An 18,070-nucleotide genomic window follows, 5' to 3' on the forward strand; every position below is an offset into this window, starting at 1 on the left:
CGCCCGCCCGCCGCGCCGCCTGACTCTGCCCACCCGCGTCTCTCCCCAGGCGCCCCCATGGCCTGCGCCCGCTGACCGCGCCCGCCATGCTCCCGCGGCCCCTGCGGCTGCTCTGGGACACCAGCCCCCCCGGGGGAGTCGTGCTGAGCGGCTTCCGGAGCCGGGACCCCGAAACGGGTGGGGACCCGGGCGTCCGGGCCGCGGGCGGGGAGCAGGAGGACGAGGAGGAGGAGGAGGAAGAGGTGAGACAGGGTGCGGGCCCGCTCGCGTGCAGACGCTGCCTCTCGGGCGCCCGCCGCCTGCGCGCTCGCCCCGCCGCGGTTCCGGCTCGGAGAGCCCGGCCGCCCCGACGGCCTGCGCGGAGCGCGCCGCGTCGCTCGGGCTGCGGCCTGCGCGCCCGCCTCCGTCTGGTTGGCCGGGCCGGCCCCGGCTCCCGCCGGCTTTTGTTTGGCGGGGAGGGGTTTGTTTCCACGGCAACCGGCTCGCCGACCGCGGGATCCCGGAGCGAAACTCAGATTTTGTGACCCCTCCCACCCCCACCTTCCCGTCCCGCGGCGCCGGGTAGTGACCTGGAAACCCAGCTGCGGCGGAGCGACCACCCGAGCTGGGTAGCGAATCCTCCTTGCCTTCCTTGGGGACAAATGGTAGTGGCCAGGAGCGGGCCTTGGGACTCAGGAGGGGCCGGGAGTTAGATTTGACGCCCAGGGGCCCTGAACTCTTGGATCCAGGCTGGCGAAGGCTGGGTGACTACTGGCCGGGCTGGTTTTTCGGGCTCCGTTGGGAGGGCCTGGGCCACGTGATTGTGAGTAGTACGCCCCCGTCACCCCACTTCCCTTTCCTGTACTGGAATTGGAGCTGCCGCCTGGGGGGGGGTTCCTCGGGGCTGACGGTGGCAGCCTTAGTCCTGGGGACGTGGGGAAAGCGCCCCCGAGGGAAGGAGCGGCCCTCCAGGCGGGCCGGCGAGGGGCGGGGCAGGCGGGGCGTGCACCTGGGCCCGAGCCCGAGGTTTCAGCTGCTCGAGGGCTCTGCCTCGCGTGCCTCTTTCGCTTTGTGGTCTGCACCCTGCTCCTGTGCTTGGCTCAACTCTGGGGGAAAGGGGCTCCGGGGATCTCCAGGGTCAGGGTTTCTCCATTCCATCCAGCCTCCCACTGCAACCCTCTCTACTTCAACGGGCCTTGAGGCGCCTTGGGGGGGGCTGTCTGGGCCCCAGAGGGGGAGACCTGGGGTCACCGGCCCCCCCCACTTCTCGCACTCGCTGGTACTGCCCCCCGTTATCCCAGGTGAGGGGGTGCAGCTAGAGGATCAGGGCCTGGGGTGGGAGGCTTGGGGACAGTGCGGGTGCTGGGTCTGTCTGACTTCCCCTTTCTCCTCCAGGCTTCTGTGTCTGTCTGGGATGAGGAGGAGGATGGGGCCATCTTTACTGTCACAAGCCGCCAATATCGGCCTCGTGATCCTACGGTGAGATCATAACTTAGGCTTTTCGCCTGTGGGGTTTTCGTTTGGTTTTCTTTTTCTGAGGGTCTCTATGCAGTCTAGGCTGGCCTCAAACTCACGATGATCCTCCTGCCTCAGCCTCCCGAGCGAGTCCTGGGATTACAGGTGTGCAACTCTGCACCCAGTGGCTTCCTCATGCTCCCTTCCTCTGGCTGACTTTTTTTTTTTTTTCCCCAGTACCAAGGATTGAACTCAGGACCCTGTGCTTGCCAGGCAGGCACTTATTCTACTGAGCTATGTCCCTGGCCCCTGACTTTTTGATTAGAGCATTGAGTTGGAGGCCCAGAGTCCAGGACTGTGCTGTATGACTAGCCAAGTCTTTTGTCACTTCTGCATCTCAGAAGGTGCCAGGATCAGCTCTTAGGTCTGGGATTGTTCCAGACACTGGGACCAGGGTTGAAGTGGTCAGTGATTGCCTCTGTGTCCTCCAGGCCCCCACCCCTCCCCCACGCTCCTCAAGACGGCTCCGAGGTGGCACCTTGGTGGCCCTGGTCAGACACTTGCTGGACATCCGGATGCCAGAGGCTGACAGGACCTTTGCGTCGACCTTCCTGGCCACCCACCGGGCTTTCACCTCCACACCCACCCTGCTGGGGCTTGTGGTGGACAGGTCAGGGGCACAAGGGACCAACGCTTGTGGAGGGGTCTGGGCCCCCTAAAGCCAGAAGACCCCTCCGACTCCTGGAGCCCCTGGGCCAAGTCCCTGCCAAGACTAGTCCTCTTCCCTCAGGCTGGAAGCCCTGGAGTCCCATCCGCCTGATGAGCTAGAGAGGATGACAGGGTGAGTGACCCCCGTGTCTCCACTGCAGTCCCACTTGCCCAAGCTGCCGCGGGACCTCTGACGCTTGGCTGATTCCCCTTCTCCCAGGGTAACCATCTCTGTCCTGTCCACCTGGTTGGCCTCTCACCCTGAGGATTTTGGCTCTGAGGTCAAGGGTCAGCTTGACCGGCTTGAGAGCTTCTTGCTTCGGACAGGGTATGCAGCAGGGGAGGGTGTTGGGGGGTGCGGTGCTGACCTCATCCGCAACCTCCGGTCCCGGGTGGACCCCCAGGCCCCTGACTTTCCTAAGCCCCTGGCCCTCCCCGGCGACCCCCCTGCTGACCCCACGGATGTCCTGGTGTTCCTCGCTGACCACTTGGCCGAGCAGCTGACCCTGCTAGATGCGGTGAGACCCTGACCTTTGACCCCAGTGCCCCATCCCTGCCCCTTTACCAATTTCTTCTGGAATCCAGACCCTTTCCTTGCTTCCAGCCCTTCTTGATCTGGCTCCTGGCTGTCCTACTGCTAGCTTTACCCCTCCCCTCCCCGTGGTTTTGACCCTTCAAGTCCTGGACCCCTCCAGTTCCCTGGCCACTTGAGACCCTCAGATTCCTGATAGGGGAAGACTTGCTCACCGGGGAACTTTAACCTCTGCTCTCTGCCCCGCAGGAGCTGTTTCTCAATCTGGTCCCCTCTCAGTGCTTGGGAGCCCTGTGGGGTCACAGAGACCGGCCGGGACATTCTCACCTCTGCCCATCTGTTCGAGCTACTGTCACACAGTTCAACAAGGTGGCAGGGGCAGTGGTTAGCTCTGTCCTGGGTGCCACCTCAACTGGAGAGGGTCCTGGGGATGTGAGCATACGGCCGCTCCGACCCCCACAGAGGGCCAGGCTCCTCGAAAAGTGGATCCGTGTAGCAGAGGTGAGCAGGGATCGTGGCCCGGTTGGGGATCAGTGTGCATGGGTCCTCACTCTCGCTTCCTCTTGGGCCTGCAGGAGTGCCGACTGCTGCGGAACTTCTCCTCTGTGTATGCCGTGGTGTCCGCCCTGCAGTCCAGCCCGATCCACAGACTTCGGGCAGCATGGGGCGAGGCAGCCAGGTGGGCTGGGAGGCCCCGCTATCAGCTGAGGGTCGGGGGTGGCTGAGCCAGGCCTGTCCTCAGAGCCACCCTTCTTGCTCCTCCAGGGACAGCCTCAGAGTCTTTTCCAGTCTCTGCCAGATTTTCTCAGAGGAGGATAATTACTCCCAGAGCCGGGAGCTCCTTCTGCAGGTGAGAGAGGCTTCATTCTCTGGATTCCTGACAAGTGGGGGTCCCCGGCCTGCCTCCACCTTACCTCTCCCGACTTTGTCACCTTCAGGAGGGGAATCCGGAGCCCAACTCCAAGAAGACCCCGAGGCCTGGCTCCCGGGGTGGGGTGAGTGACTGCGCTGCCTCACCTCGCTGTGGGGGTGTGGCCTGGAAGGGGGGGATGAGAGCTCCTGGGCCAGGGGCAGTGCCTGAGGCTTGCCTTGCCCCAGGGAGTGGTCCCGTACCTCGGCACCTTCCTCAAGGACCTGGTGATGCTGGACGCAGCCTCCAAGGACGAGCTGGAGGTCAGTGGCATGCTGTGTGGTTGCGTGCATGCGTGCACGTGTGTGCCTGCACTTCCAGCTTCCCGACTCTGTCCAAGTGCTGGCGCTGGGGCCAGGCCCCTGGACTCTGGTTCTGGCCCTGGGCCAGCTGTTTAGGTTCCTTGCGCTTTGGTTTCTGTAAATGGGAAACCAGCAGTGATGCCTGTGTTTGTTATTGTAAGACTCAAATGTGAAGGGCTTAGAATATGCCTAAAAGGTACACATCTCTGGTTTATGATAAACAGCTGGGCGTGGCAACATGTTTGTAATCCCAGCCCCTGGGAGGCAGAGGCAGGAGGATCAAGTAGAGTTCCAGGTCAGCCTGGGCCATGTCGCAAATTTGAGGCCAGCCTGCACCACACAGACCCTATTTCAACAGTAACATAAAAAACAAAGGCTCCGGCCCTAGCTCTGGTAGAACCTGCCTTCTGTGTGTGAGGCCCTGGCTTACATTACCAGCAGCACCATCAAAAAGCAAATACAGGCTGGGGAGATGGCTCAGTGCAATAAGTGCTTCCCTGTCAAGCGCAAGGGCCTGAGTTCAATCCCCGGTTATGCAAAAAAAAAAAAAAAAAGCAAATACTTCTTCCAAAGCACCAATTTAAAGGTTCTGTGGGTGGAGAGGAGTGAGGAACAGAGGAATCCTCGGAGTCGGAGGGGCAGGAGCTGCTGGAGGCTGGTGTTAGAACTTCACCCTGCTGCCCTGTCCCACTTTCCTTGTAGAATGGCTACATCAACTTCGACAAGCGGAGGAAGGTGAGAGCCAGGGTCCTGGACATCCAGAGTACATCCCAGGAAGGGAGGATGGAGGGAAGTTGGGGGGGTCCCTGAATTGTGGCTCCTGCAGTTTGAGGGCTCCTTCCCAGGAATTTGCTGTCCTGTCTGAGCTGCGGAGACTTCAGAATGAATGTCGCGGCTATGACCTCCGACCTGACCCCGATATCCAGCAGTGGCTGCGGGGGCTCCGGCCGCTGACCGAGGCTCAGAGGTGACTGGCTGCGTGTGGGTGGGCCTGGGGCTGTCCTGGGTGTGCGCTTCCTGACCGCAGACCCTGTCCACTGCCCTCCACCCAGCCACCGAGTGTCCTGTGAAGTGGAGCCACCTGGTACCAGTGACTCCCCGGCCCCACGGGTGCTCCGGCCGACACTGGTTGTCTCACAGTGGACAGAGTAAGTCGCAGCTGGAGGAGGTTTCTTGGGGACCTGTCACCTGTCCTCTAATACTCGCCATCTCATGCTGCTCCAGGGTGCTCAGCTCTGTGGGGGGCCCCACCCACCTTGTGTCCTGGGACCAGCCCAGTGTGGGGGAAGATGAGGTGCCCGGAACGCCTGCACCTCTGCTGACCCGGCTGGCCCAGGTGAGTGCTGCGCTTGACCTCCAACTTCAGCACTGACCCTGGCCTTGTGTCTTTCCTTCTTGGCTTTGCCACCTTCACACCTGCCCCATGTCCTTTGTCCCTAGCACATGAAATGGCCCTCTGTGTCGTCTCTGGACTCTGCCCTGGAGGGCAGTCCCTCCCTACACAGCCCTGCTGACCCCCGCCACCTGTCTCCCCCAGCCGCCTCCCCCAGGCCTAACCGAGGTCACCGCCGCTCTGCCTCCTGTGGCTCCCCGCTGAGTGGGGGCCCAGGGGAAGGAGTGTCCCGGGGGACTGGGTCCAGGGCAGGGGCATCTGGGCCAGGGGCCTCTGACTGCCGAATCATCCGGGTGCAGATGGAGCTGGGGGAGGACGGCAGCGTCTACAAGAGCATCTTGGTGAGGGGCCTGGCCTCGCAGGACAGTAACCGCGGTCTTGGGGGCGGGCAGCCAATGGAGTTGACAATAGAGTTGACCCAAGTTTAGGCTGGCTTTGGGACTTGTTTTAGTTTGGTGGTGGCTTTGGGGATCGTGTTAGATTTCTAGGATGAATAGCAGAGACTCAGCCCTAGGCTGGCCTAGCGGTACTGGAAGCCCAGATGGCTCACTTTACAGCTGGGGCAGTTTGGTTGGGCAGCTGAATGATTTCTGCTGTCTTAGTCTCTTGTCCTTGCAGGTGACAAGCCAGGACAAAGCTCCAAGTGTCATCAGTCGTGTCCTGAAGAAAAACAATCGTGATTCTGCAGTAGCTTCAGATTTTGAGTTGGTTCAGCTGCTACCTGGAGAGCGAGGTCAGAGCCAGGAGGGAAGGCAGACTGGGGGACAGGGTCCAGCCATGGGTGTCCAACACCCCACGGTGGTGGGGGCAGTGACTGTGTCACTCTCCTGTCATTCTACAGAGCTGATCATCCCACCCTCAGCCAACGTCTTCTATGCCATGGATAGCGTGTCTCATGATTTCCTACTGCGGCAGCGACGGAGGCCCTCAGCGGCTGCGCAGGGCTCTGCCAGCGGCCCCTCTGCCTCAGGAACTCCCCCGAGTGAGGGAGGAGGGGGCTCCTTTCCCAGAATCAAGGCCACAGGGAGGAAGATCGCAAGGGCACTGTTTTGAGGAAGAAGGCCTGTTGGTCATGGTGCTCATACCTGATGTGGGTGGCCATCCAAACAGCGGCCGTTACATCACAGTGGACCGAAATACCACCAGGGGTCAGCCACCCTGGGGTGGTGAAGTGCCACTTGTTTACCAGGCCACTGAGGAATACAGCTCTGGGGGAACTGGGAATCTTGAAACCCAGTTGGAGAGCTGAGCACAGCTCCCCATTTCTTGAGGTGCGACGTGCTTGCTGGGTAGACTGTATTCTGGGTCCTGCCACACCCCTGGGGAGGCCTCGAGGTGCTGAGCCCCAGGGCAGAGGGGAAGGGGCGCCATGGGGAGTTCCCTTCCCACTCTGGGGAGGTTCTAGTCACTGTGACAACACTAAGATAATAAACCAAAACACTACCCGAGTCCTCCTCCCGCCCTTGCAGTGCAGACGAGCGGGGTGGGGAGGTGGCTGAAGGTTGAGGCCATGGGGTGCAACTGTTTTCTCCTCCCACAGGGACTAAAAGAAAGGTGCATGGAACTTTGCTCTGCAGTAACCTCACTTTTGTTCTATTTATTCTTTTTGTTCTGTTCTCAAATTTTTCTCTGCTTGGCATTTGTTACCTGTGTGAAGCAGTAACTTCAAATTGATTAGTATGGGCTGGTGAGATGGCTCAGTGGTCTAGAGCACCTACTTAGAACAAGCTAAGCTAAACAAAGCACAAGGACCGCAGTTCAATCCCCAGCACCACATGCCAGCCAGCCTGCCCCCTGGTGGGCTGAGCTGCCCCCCCACAAATAAAATTTAAAAAATTAAACAAAAACAAATTGATTAGTGTGAAGAACTGCTCTGAGGGGAATTATGACAGAATATTAGGCCGGGGAGATGGCTCAGTGGAATAAGCGCTTCCCTGGCAATAGCAAGGGCCTGAGTTCAATCCCTGGTTCTGCCAAAAAAAAAAAAAAAAAAGAATTTCAGGACAAAAGAAATGCCAAGCATGGAGCCTGCAACCCGGCACTCGGGCCTCTGTGCCCGGACTGCACAGTGAGACCCTGTCTCAAAAAGACAAAAACATGATGCTATGGACAACATACAAACTGATTTTAAGTCAGGTTAAACTATAGACAAGCAAATTTCAGAAAGGCTGAAAAAAACTGAAAGCTAGGTGTCAGCCATTCCCAGCAAGGAGGGTCACCCGTTTCATGCTGGAGCCTTAGAGAACTGTGGGTCTGTAAAGCACCCTTCCCCACGCAGGGTACATGTTCTCAAGCTTCTGCGAGTGTCACAAGGACCAAGCACAGGGAAGGCACAGGGCTGTATGTACAGAAAGAAGGAGCTGAGACACTTCAGGTTTTGAAGACAGGCTGGGGATGCAGTTCAGTGACACAGCACCTGTCTGGCAAGTGTGTGAGGTCCTGAGTTCGACTGCCAGTATTTTTTTTTTTTTTTTTGTGGAATCGGGGTTGAACTCAGGCCCTTGCCAGGGAAGCGCTTATTCCACTGAGCCATCTCCCCAGCCCCAACTGTCAGTATTTAAAAAAAAAAAAAAAAAAAAGGCAAAGCAAAAAAAGACTCAAGGAGAGGGGAAGCAAAAAGATGTGTTAAGTACACAGCAGCTCCTACTATGATTGTAAACTTTATCAACTACAAACAAGCACTGTGAAAATTAGCACAAGGGCCTGAGTTCAATCCCCAGTTCCGCAAAACAAAACAAAACCAAATCAACAACTAAGGCTTTAACCTGCCTCAGGGCTCTAGCTGAAAGAACCCAGACCTGAGGGAGCAAGGCCAGCCATGGAGGTAGCAGGTGGAAGGACTGGGTGAATTAAATGGCCAGACACGATTACATTTTATTACCTCCTACATCACAGGCCCTCGAGCTGCCTCATTCCCGCCCGGCCCCCACCGTGGGGTCAGGCCTCCCCCGGAGTCCCCGCTTTGGTGGCCTGGGCCCGCCGGAACTCCTGCTGCAGTTGAGCAAGGGTCTCCCTCTGCTGCTCTGACTGCCGCTCCAGGTCCCGGAGCTGGGATTCATAGCGCTTACTGAGGGGAGGAGAGAGCCAAAGCAGAAGAGGAGAAATTAGTGGGGCTTCCTATTGAGGGTGCCGAGGGCAAGAGGCTGAGGGAGAAGGTTGGGTCGCAAGGGAAGGAAGGAGTTGGGGATCCTGCCAGATTCTCCGCTTCTGCTCCAGCCCCAGCGCTTACATTTCGGCCGTGATGTAGTCCAGCCTCTTCCCCACCGTGGCCCGAGCCTCGCCCAGCTCCTGTCTGACCAGCACGGGACCCAGAAGTTTAAAGACCACGTTGGACCCGTCCAGCAGGGCCAGCTCCTGACGGAGGGGGGCGGGCGACCGCGGTCAGAGTCCCCGCCGCCGCGGGCCCGCCTCCGCGTGGATCAGCACCTGCTGCTCACCTCCTTCACGATGTTATTTTCCGTTAGCTGCGCCTCCAGCTTCTGCCTCCCGGACATGGATTTACTCAAGTCTGGGGGGGGTGGTGGAAAAGCATTAGCAACACCGAATGTGCCCGCGCCCCTGCTCCTACGCGGGAGAAAGCGGATGCGAGGGAGCGGACAAGGGTGGGCTCGGCGGGCAGGCGGAAAACTGCGCGCGGCGGCGGATGGGCCCGACAGCCTTCTCCATGTGGCTTGGGGGGGCGACTGCACCGGGCGACCCACACCGATCCGGCTCCCTTACCCTTCTGCAGCTGCTGATATTTCTCCACTTCTCCCTGCAGCTTCTTTTGGATCAGTTCAGCCATGGCGAGGATGAAAGCCTGCAGGGAGGAAGGGGCTCTGGGTCTCAAGCTCTTCAGTAGGATGTTTTAACTCACCTTTATGGTCTGGCCTGCGAAAACGACAGCACTCTTGAGAGGCAACTCCTCGGGGAACTACAGCCTTTCCTCGTCCCGGATATCAACTCAATGCTGGCCTCAGAAAAGGAAGACAAAACGAGATCGCGAGCCTCTTAACAGAAACCCTAACCTACTCACGTTCTTCTTTTAGTGTTAACAAACCCGGAAGTAAACAAGGGATTGTGGGAAAACATGGTGCCGGAAGCTGCCGGCTGACATACACTGGGAAATGTAGTTCTCACACGTTTAACGACGGGCGTTCTGATCAAAAGATCGGACCCACAAGGTTTCAGACAAAATGAGAAAGCAACTCAGACAAACAAAATGCACTTCTAATTGGGTCTTGGCTCCCAACTTGCCATTTTTTCATTATTCTGGCGTAAGCTTTGCCAGGGAGAGCCTATCCTTCCCGTCATGGGAGAGCGTGCCCTTAGTCAAGATGGCGCAGAAGGCTTCATACCTGGAAGGTGTTGATTGGGTGTAGGGCAGAGGCCTTCCGGAAGTTTCTACGCGAAAGGCTGGGACAGCTGAAGAGTTTTTGCACGTGGATCCTTGTTGGGGTGGGCGAGATGGAGACCGTCCCTAGGCCGGGCCCTGGTGTCCCGCCCAAGAAGGGCAAACTTCAGGCCAAGCGAAAGGTAGAGGCCCTGAGTGGGAAGGAAGGTTTTAGCTACGGGGTCGGAGTGCGGAGTATGAGGGTTTTTAATCTGCCCGTAGAAACCGCGGCGATACTGGGAGGAAGAGACCGCTCCTGCTGCTGCCGGGGCCTCTCCGGGGCCCCCTCGCAAAAAGAAGAAGAAGAATCAGGAGCCCCGCCGCCAGAAGCAGAACTCTCACAACTCGGAGAAGTCTTGGGTCTCTAAGAAACCCCAGTTTACGAAGAAGTCCCGGGAACAGAAGAAGCCCCGAGAACACAAGAAGCCAGGGCCCCAGCGGACGCTGTCTGGGGTGATCTGGGTCCTGATTGGGTGGCAGGGCAGGGAGCCCTGTGCCGTGATTTGGGGGTCAACCAGAGCCTGCGTGCTGACTGTCTCCCCTGCCCCTGCCCCAGGCCCAGGACCCTTTCCCAGGCCCCGCCCCTGTGCCTGCGGAGGTGGCCCGGAAGTTCTGTCGCATTGACAAATCCAAGGAGGTGAGGACCAGTGGGCCAGTAGACAGGGTGGCGATAGATGGAGTACCCAGGAAAATTGGGTGGAGGCTTCTCCAGGAGGCCCTCCGGGCGCTCCACGTAGTCTCTGGCCTTCTACTTTTTCCTCACCAACAATACTGTAGCTACCACATTCTCTGCCTAAAACCCGAAGCAAACTTGAGGTGGCTGAAGCCTTAGAAGAAGAGATAAGCGTCAAAGCCGCTCGTTCTGAGCTGCTGCTGGCAGAGGAGGCTGGGTGAGTGGAGCCCCAATCTGAGCCTCCCCAGCTGTTGCATGACAGAACTCATTTTATTTTGCTATGTTTGCTGACCCTCTCTTTCAGGTTTCTGGAAGGGGAGGATGGGGAAGACACAGCCAAGATCCGCCAGGCTGACATTGTAGAGGCTGTGGACATCGCTAGTGCAGCCAAGGTGAGGCTGAGCAGGGAAAGGGCTGGTGGGCTCATTCATTGGTGGTGCTGGGCAGGAGAGGATGGGCCTGCTCAGGGCGTTCTTCAGGGAAGCCCAAGCCCATCCTTTCTTGATTTTTTTTTCCCCCGCTCTTCCCCTTCCCAGCATTTTAACTTGAATCTGCGGCAATTTGGACCCTACAGATTGAACTATTCTCGAACTGGGAGGTAAGGTTGCATTCCTGTGATTGTGTGTTTGAGGGAATTAAACCCTGTGTGTTCTACCGTTGAGCCTCACCCCCTCTCTGCAGTGGCTCTTTGTCATTTTCATTTTCTTTCTTTTGGTCTTTGGTGATGCTGAAGATTGAACTCTTCCTACTGAGTTGCATCCCCAGCTTTTTTAAAAATTTGAGATAGAATGTGGCTAAGTTGCAAAGTTGCCCAGCCTGGGGCTTGAATTTGCAATGCTTCTGCCTCAGGCTCCCTGAGTAGTAGGATAACAGGTGTATACCCCCATGCCTGGCTCCAGTAACCCCGGAACTGGGGGGCGGGGGGGGGGGGACTTAGCTATGTCAGTCCTGCTCTTGGCTGTGCTGTGTGTTTGGATGTTGATGAGGAGCAGTCCCACAATAGGTCTCCTGTCACCGGGAGAGGAGAAGCTGGTGTGGAGTAGACCTCGATGTATCTGAGTCTGGGTGCTGCTCCCTGTTGACACCCTCCCTGTCTGTTGTTCAACAGACATCTGGCTTTCGGAGGGCGTCGGGGACATGTGGCTGCACTCGACTGGGTGACCAAGAAGCTTATGTGTGAGATCAATGTCATGGAGGCTGTGCGGGACATCCGGTGAGTGTCCTCTCATTGGTTGTCATCTGTAGTAGTGGGGGTGACACCAGCCGTTCCTGACTGAAGGACAGCCTGTGACCCCATAGCACATCAGGCCGCCCGTTCCCCAGGTTTCTCCACTCAGAGGTGCTGCTTGCTGTGGCTCAGAACCGCTGGCTTCACATCTACGACAACCAGGGCATAGAACTACACTGCATCCGCCGCTGTGACCGAGTGACGCGGCTCGAGTTCCTGCCCTTCCACTTCCTCTTGGCCACAGCTGTGAGTTGCCATGAGCCCTTAGGAGAGCCTCCCTCCTCTGAGAGCTAAGAAGAGGGGACGCAGGTGGCAGTCAGGACTCAGCAGTTCTCTCTTGTTCTCCCAGTCAGAGACAGGGTTTCTAACCTACCTGGACGTGTCAGTGGGGAAGATCGTGGCAGCTCTGAATGCTAGAGGTGGACGGCTCAACATCATGGCTAAGAACCCTTACAACGCTGTCATCCACCTTGGACACAGCAATGGTCAGTCTTGGGTTTAGCTTTTTTTTTTTGAGGCCTGCTTTCTCTGTTCCCCAGGTGGCTCTCAAGCTCCTGGGCTCAGGTGATTCTCCTGCCTCAGCCTGCTGAGTAGCTAGGTCCGCAGGCACATGGCCCGACCCCTGGCTCCTAGCCTAGCTCAATTCCGTGATCATTCTGTCCTGCTGCTGTTCTGCGCTTGTTTTTCGTGATTCCTTCAGTGTTACCTTAGCAGGGCGTGTTGGCACACGCCTGTAATCCCAGTACTTGGGAGACTGAGCAGGAGGGTGACTGCAAGTGGGAGCCCAGCCTGGGCTACATAGGCAGTTCAAGGCTAGTGTGAGCTGTGTAGCAAGATCCTCTCAATCAAATAATAAATAAATGAATAAATAAATTTAAAAAGTTATTTTTCTACATCTCTGACTTACTACTTTCTAGTGTCAAGTCCCCATCTTTCCCAAGTTTAGTCTCTCAGGATTGGGTTTATTTTAGTAACTTGTTTTTCTCTTACAGGTACAGTCTCTTTATGGAGTCCATCTGTGCAGGAGCCACTGGCAAAGATTCTCTGTCACCGGGGTGGTATTCAGGCTGTGGCTGTCGATTCTACAGGCACGTAAGTCACTGGACTGAGGCCTGTGGGGGGTTCCCAGCCGGCAGAGGTCAGCCTGGTGTCAGTTCCTGAAGGTCCTGAGAGTGGGGTGCAGTGTGTAACCGCTGTGTGCAAGCGTCCTGCTCGTGAGCATAGGGACGTGAGTCTAGTCTAGCGGCAGTGAACTGTTTCTCTAGGGAGCCAGAGAGTAAGGATTGTAGGTGTTATAGGTCAGGAGGAAAATTAAAGATACTATGTGGAGTCTTAAATAGTAAGAGAGAAAACGATTGCAGATTTTTGAATGACAAAACTTTTTTTCCCCAGTCAGGGTCTCACTCTGTAATTGAGGCTGGCCTTGAACTCTTTAGGTCACCCAGGCTGGCCTCAAACTTGTGGCAGTCCTCCTGCCTCAGCCTCCTGGGTACTGGGATTACATGTGTGCAGCACTACCCCCAGCCTCTGATTCTTTTTCATTTTTTGGGCAGGGAGGGTACCGGGGACCTTGTGCTTGCTGAGCAGGTGCTTGTGTCGCTGAGCTGTCTCCCCAGACTCTGATTCTTTAATTACATGAAAAAGTCAAAGCCGTTCTTCCCTTGTGACACGTGAGAGCTGGGCAGTGGGCCAGCAGGGGCCATAGCTGGCACTTGACTCAGTCCTTGTCCAGAGCCTTTGTGAAGCCATGTGGACACTAAAGCAAGTGCATGGCAGGCCTACCCGCGACCTGAGGGTGGCAGCGGCGCGAGGAGGCCTCTGCATTTCTGCTCTCATCCTCCAGGCATTTGCAGGGCCCTGCTGCTGCCAGGCTGCGTGAGCTGCTCAGCTACAGGCACGAATTACGGGCTGCCCTGTGGTGCCTGGCGGAGCTAATGGGAGTCCTTGGCCAGGCGGTGCACTAGGTCTCTACTCCTTGTCATCCATTGTCCTGGACTTAATGTGTCGCTTGGCTCCCAGTTTCTCCTTTCTCCACGCCTATCATCCCAACACTGGGAGGCTGAGGCCTGAGGATCGTTGTGAGTTCAAGACCAGCCTGGGTTACAAAGTGAACCCAAGGCCAACCTGAGCTGCAGAGCCAGACCCTGTCTCAAAAAGCCTCCTCCCCCGAAAAAGAAAAGCTTTCCTTCCTTGTTCCCGTTTGCCCAGATCTTCCCTGTCACTCCAGGTTGGAATTCTTTGACTCCCCTCCAGCCAGGCAGCCCCAGGTTCTTCCGTCATCAGTAACTGCAGAAATCTAAAAGCATCGTTCACGGAGTCCTTCTGGGGTCTCCAGGCTCTGCCACTTTGGTGGCTGTACGTGGCCACTTCTCTGACTATTCTTTTCTCCTGCTGTCTCTGGGTGCGAGGGATACAGCCAGGCTCCAAGCTCCAGCCCTTCCTGCTTCGCCCTGGGCGCTGCTGTCAGAGTGTCCCGCTCACGCCGCTTTCTGCCTTCGCACGCTGCCTGGGCCTGGAACGTGGGGGTCCTGTCTGAGGCCTTCACCTTCACCTCAGGACCTGCTGTTGGCCTTCCCTGGCTCCTGTGTCTAGGAGTTGGTCCCTTCCTGACCTCCAGGATTTAGTTAACAATTGGAGATACGACCCAAAATGATCTAGCAGGCCAGGCGTGGTAGCCCAAACCTGTCATCCCAGCACTATGAGGCTGAGGGGGGAGGCTCACGGTGAGTTCCAGCCCAAACTTAGCTACAAAAACCAAACCAAACCAAAACATTTGTGCATACCTGGTTTCTCCTTTCCTTTTCCTTTTTTCCTTTCTCGTTCTCACCGCGCCCCCCTGCCCCCCCAGTCTTGGGGATTAAACCCAGAGCATGTGTAAGGTAGGCAGGAGCTCTACCTCTGAGCTTCACTCTGGCCTTGATCTTGCTCACTGGTCTTGGTCTGTCCCTGCTTGTCTGTCGCTGCTCAGGAACTTTTAATAGGCTGTAGGGCTCCAGAATTGAAGGTGACTTTTTTTTTTTTTTTTTTTATTTTTTTTATTTATTTATGTGTGTGTGTGTGTGTGAGTGTGTGTGTGTGAGTGTGTGTGTGTGTGTGTGTGTGTGTGGCCAGCTCAGCCCACCAGGGGGTGGGATGGCTGGCATGGGGTGCTGGGGATTGAACCGTGGTCCCTGTGCTTTGCTAAGCTTGTTCTAAGTAGGTGCTTTAGACCACTGAGCCATCTCACCAGCCCCTGAAGGTGACTTTTAAAAGAGGTTTTCAGGGCCAGCCAGATAGCTCAGTGGACTAAAATGCCTGCTTAGGCAGAGCACCGTGGCTCGGGTTCGATCCCTGGCATGCCATGCCAGCCCTGCTCCTGGGGTGTGCTGAGATGGCAGTTGAGACCGGACGTGGTGGCGCGTGCCTGTAATCCAAGTGCTTGGGAGGCTGAAAACAGGAGGATCAGTAGTCCAGTCTACGTAGTGAGACCCTTTACTAAATACATTATAAAAAATAATGAGGTTTTATAGATACATTTGGCTAACGCCTACAATCCCAGAACTCCTAGGAGGCTGAGGCAGGCTGATGGCAAATTTGAGCCAGCCTCAGCAACTTAACTACTTAGTAAGACCCTGTCTCAAAGTTTAAAAAGTCAAAAGGCTGAGGGTGTGGTTCAGTGTGAGGCCCGACTCTGGCCTGCTGCCAGCCTGGTGCTTCCCCAGGGAGTCCCACACTGGGTGCGCTATAGGGGAAGAGCCTGCGAGGAGCCTGCTTCTGCCCCCCGGATTGAGCTGCTGGCCATGCCCTGTGTCCCCATGGCCATTTTCCTCCAGTTTTCTTTTTTTTTTTTTTTTTTTTGCGGAACCAGGGATTGAACTCAGGCCCTTGTGGTTGCCAGGCAAGTGCTTATTCTACTGAGCCATCTCCGTGGCCCTTCCAGTTTTCTTGTCAGAAGTATCCAGCCGTGTGTGCTGGCTTCATTGCAGGGCAGGTCTGTCTCAGAGGAGCTCTCAGAATGCACCCCTGCTGGGTTCACTGCCAAGGCCAAGCAGAGGCCATTGTCCCTTGGCAAGTAAGTGTCCCTGGCCTGGCTCATCCTCCTTCAGCCTCCTTTCTGAGGAACAGCTTGGACAGACAGTAACGTCAGCTCTGGAAAGGAAATGTGCCACACTTGGTGGCGCAGCCTGTGGTCCTAGCATTCTGAGAGGCCAAGGCAGGGACAGTAAAAAAATGTAGGCAGTGTAAAACTTCTTGATTTTGTCATCAGCTTTCCAGCCTGCCCTCCGTCCTGTGTTTGTGCGCGTGCGTGCGTGCGTTGCAGCACTGCAGACTGACTCTGTGGCCTTTGCACCGAGCGGCAGCTCTTCGGCCCTTTTACAGCCTTGATTTTGTTCAGGAAGCAGCAGGCCCTTCCGTGCGCCGCTGCTGCTTCCTGAACAAGTGCGTGCAGTCTTCAGCCTGATCTGTCCCCGCGAGGCCTGTGCTGGGGGAAGGGCTGCGGCCACGGCAGCACTGCAGGGGCCCCTCCTGACTCCCCTTGCCCAGTTCCTCCTCCCTGTCTGTTCTCTGGTGTTCATGCAAGTGGAACCGCTCTGGTTCTCATGCTGTACCCAGAGCCTGCCCTTCTGGAACGTGTCCCAACCGCCATGGCGCCCGTCCACTCTGCCCCCTGCCCTGCCGCCCACCTGTCACCGGTGGGACAGCATTCAAGCCTTCTGGCTGGGCTGGCATGTGTTCTCCCTTGGAGCCACCCTCATGTCTGCAAGGTAGCAGGGCAGGCTCTAAAGAAACAGGCCTGGGCGGGGGAGATGGCTCAGTGGAATAAGCGCTTCCCTGGCAAGCTCAAGTACCTGAGTTCAATCCCCGGTTCCGACAAAAAAAGAAAAGAAAAAGAAACAGGCCTGACTTCCAGCTCTGTCATCCACTAAACTGGTGGGCTTTCTCTGTGCATGGGTCTCGTCCATAAAGGAAAAATAATACAGTCCAGAGTTGGAAAAATAAAACAGTCCAGAGTTGCATGGTGTTTAGCTGGCTTCATTGCAGGGCAGGTCTGTCTCAGAGGGCAGGCCTGCCCTCACCATACGTGTATGGTGAGACTGGGTGTTACCTTGTCCAGATTGACACGGACCATGGCCTCAGTAAACCCATACAGACAGGGACAGATGAACTGATCTCCCACCTGCCACAGGTACATGGCCACCTCTGGCCTGGACCACCAGCTGAAGGTCTTTGATCTGCGAGGGACCTTCCGGCCTCTGAGTGCTCGGACACTGCCCCAGGGAGCAGGGCACCTGGCCTTTTCCCAGCGGGGACTGTTGGCTGCAGGCATGGGTGATGTTGTCAACATATGGGCGGGGCAAGGCAAGGCCAGCCCGCCCTCCCTGGAGCAACCCTATCTCACCCACCGGCTGGCAGGCCCTGTGCATGGCCTGCAGTTCTGCCCCTTTGAGGATGTGCTGGGGGTCGGGCACAGTGGTGGTGTTTCCAGCATCCTGGTCCCGGGTGAGTGAACTGGGGCCCATCTGGGTGGGACACTGAGGGGTGGACAAGGGCTTGGCCATCTGAAGCTGCAGCCCTGGCCTGTGTGCACGGCTCCATCTTCTAATGCCCGTAGGGGCTGCTGAGCCCAACTTTGATGGCCTGGAGAGCAACCCCTATCGGAGCCAGAAGCAGCGGCAGGAGTGGGAGGTGAAAGCCCTGCTGGAGAAGGTGAGCTTCCGGCCGGGCTGCTGTGGGCAGGGGGCTTGGAAAGAGGGTCAGGAGCCTCCCGGCTTCTGGCCCATTGCTGTTCTTTGTGACACCCCAGGTGCCTGCTGAGCTGATTTGTCTGAACCCCCGAGCCCTGGCAGAGGTTGACGTCATCTCATTGGAGCAGCAGAAGAAGGAGCGAGTAGAGCGGCTGGTACGTGTGGCCGAGTGCCCAGGCACGTGTGCTTGATGTCCTCCCCGCCACAGGCCTGGCGGAAGATGGGTGCTGCCACTCAGTTCCTTATGCATTCCACTCCTGTCCTTTCCTCAGGGCTATGACCCTGAGGCCAAGGTGCCCTTCCAGCCAAAGCCAAAGCGGAAGGGCCGCAGCTCCAGTGGCAGCCTGGTGAGGAGGAGGAAGAAAGTCCTGGAGCAGGAGCACAGGGTGAGGCGCGCAGCGGGTGACCAGCGGGGCCACCTTGGGCTGCACTGGTGCAGCTGCCGCTGCTCACCTTGCCCATTCCTCCTCCTCTCCCCTGTTCCCAGGACAAAGTCCGACAGAGCCTTGAGCAGCAGAAGCAGCAGAAGCAAAAGAAGCAAAAGGCCAAGCCCGCAGGGGCACGGCCATCTGCCCTGGACAGATTTGTGCGTTGAGCCAGGCTTCATGGTAGCCTGGAAACAGCCATTCCCTTGGGTCAGCTGGAGGGAGACGACTGCTCCTGGCAGCATAGGACAGCCCCTTTTGCGTGGGTCTGCGGGCTCTTAGGGTGGGTTGGTAATAAAGAAAGGAGTTTTGAAATAGTGTGGACTTGGCCTCTCCCCCAGCCAGCTGAGCCGTCCTGGCCGAAGGT

General features: G+C 57.2%; 3 protein-coding genes across 5 annotated transcripts in view; 2 read left to right on the forward strand and 1 right to left on the reverse strand.

Annotated features, from left to right (window-relative positions):
- Rgl2 (ral guanine nucleotide dissociation stimulator like 2) overlaps nucleotides 1–6,891 on the forward strand; it is a 7,082-nt gene extending 191 nt beyond the window's left edge. Inside the window, exons 2-18 of one of the 3 annotated variants that reach the window (XM_023720942.1) lie at nucleotides 50–242; nucleotides 1,375–1,458; nucleotides 1,926–2,104; nucleotides 2,225–2,275; nucleotides 2,363–2,660; nucleotides 2,924–3,175; nucleotides 3,250–3,353; nucleotides 3,440–3,524; nucleotides 3,613–3,669; nucleotides 3,773–3,847; nucleotides 4,589–4,621; nucleotides 4,732–4,853; nucleotides 4,939–5,034; nucleotides 5,111–5,222; nucleotides 5,327–5,620; nucleotides 5,898–6,012; nucleotides 6,142–6,891. In XM_023720942.1, the coding sequence (XP_023576710.1) occupies nucleotides 87–242; nucleotides 1,375–1,458; nucleotides 1,926–2,104; nucleotides 2,225–2,275; nucleotides 2,363–2,660; nucleotides 2,924–3,175; nucleotides 3,250–3,353; nucleotides 3,440–3,524; nucleotides 3,613–3,669; nucleotides 3,773–3,847; nucleotides 4,589–4,621; nucleotides 4,732–4,853; nucleotides 4,939–5,034; nucleotides 5,111–5,222; nucleotides 5,327–5,620; nucleotides 5,898–6,012; nucleotides 6,142–6,332 (2,304 nt within the window). In that variant the 5' untranslated portion in view covers nucleotides 50–86 and the 3' untranslated portion in view covers nucleotides 6,333–6,891. Of the gene's footprint in view, nucleotides 1–49; nucleotides 243–524; nucleotides 645–1,374; nucleotides 1,459–1,925; nucleotides 2,105–2,224; nucleotides 2,276–2,362; nucleotides 2,661–2,923; nucleotides 3,176–3,249; nucleotides 3,354–3,439; nucleotides 3,525–3,612; nucleotides 3,670–3,772; nucleotides 3,848–4,588; nucleotides 4,622–4,731; nucleotides 4,854–4,938; nucleotides 5,035–5,110; nucleotides 5,223–5,326; nucleotides 5,621–5,897; nucleotides 6,013–6,120 lie in introns of those variants that run through there. The other 2 variants (XM_004624241.2, XM_023720946.1) reach the window with 2 other exon arrangements.
- Nucleotides 6,892–8,135: 1,244 nt separating this feature from the next.
- On the reverse strand, nucleotides 8,136–9,316 carry Pfdn6 (prefoldin subunit 6). The gene is made up of 4 exons (XM_004624242.2): nucleotides 9,000–9,316; nucleotides 8,717–8,787; nucleotides 8,509–8,633; nucleotides 8,136–8,346 (listed from the first exon to the last, which is right to left on the reverse strand). Exons 1-4 carry the CDS (start codon nucleotides 9,061–9,063, stop codon nucleotides 8,217–8,219), a joined length of 390 nt encoding a protein of 129 aa, XP_004624299.1. The 5' UTR covers nucleotides 9,064–9,316; the 3' UTR covers nucleotides 8,136–8,216.
- A 356-nt stretch (nucleotides 9,317–9,672) lies between these two features.
- Wdr46 (WD repeat domain 46) lies at nucleotides 9,673–18,023 on the forward strand. The gene is made up of 15 exons (XM_004624243.2): nucleotides 9,673–9,794; nucleotides 9,874–10,104; nucleotides 10,208–10,288; nucleotides 10,429–10,541; nucleotides 10,629–10,716; nucleotides 10,861–10,922; nucleotides 11,433–11,537; nucleotides 11,648–11,798; nucleotides 11,902–12,037; nucleotides 12,545–12,644; nucleotides 16,720–17,033; nucleotides 17,146–17,240; nucleotides 17,338–17,433; nucleotides 17,551–17,664; nucleotides 17,766–18,023. The coding sequence occupies exons 1-15, from the start codon at nucleotides 9,726–9,728 to the stop codon at nucleotides 17,871–17,873; spliced, it is 1,863 nt and encodes a 620-aa protein (XP_004624300.1). The 5' UTR covers nucleotides 9,673–9,725; the 3' UTR covers nucleotides 17,874–18,023.
- The last annotated feature ends 47 nt before the right edge of the window (nucleotides 18,024–18,070 follow it).

The sequence above is a fragment of the Octodon degus genome, unplaced genomic scaffold (assembly GCF_000260255.1).
Source record: "Octodon degus isolate 3935 unplaced genomic scaffold, OctDeg1.0 scaffold00005, whole genome shotgun sequence".
Classification (NCBI taxonomy): domain Eukaryota; kingdom Metazoa; phylum Chordata; class Mammalia; order Rodentia; family Octodontidae; genus Octodon; species Octodon degus.

Bases quoted from the DNA above. Each gene is read 5' to 3' on its own strand.
- Pfdn6 (XM_004624242.2), bottom strand. From the start codon at position 9,063: ATGGCTGAACTGATCCAAAAGAAGCTGCAGGGAGAAGTGGAGAAATAT. The intron at 8,788-8,999 runs GTAAGGGAGCCG...CACCCCCCCCAG, and splicing joins ATATCAGCAGCTGCAGAAGG to ACTTGAGTAAATCCATGTCC. The intron at 8,347-8,508 runs GTAAGCGCTGGG...TCCTCCCCTCAG, and splicing joins GACTACATCACGGCCGAAAT to TAAGCGCTATGAATCCCAGC.
- Wdr46 (XM_004624243.2), top strand. From the start codon at position 9,726: ATGGAGACCGTCCCTAGGCCGGGCCCTGGTGTCCCGCCCAAGAAGGGC. The intron at 10,542-10,628 runs GTGAGTGGAGCC...CCTCTCTTTCAG, and splicing joins CTGCTGGCAGAGGAGGCTGG to GTTTCTGGAAGGGGAGGATG. The intron at 17,665-17,765 runs GTGAGGCGCGCA...CCCTGTTCCCAG, and splicing joins TCCTGGAGCAGGAGCACAGG to GACAAAGTCCGACAGAGCCT.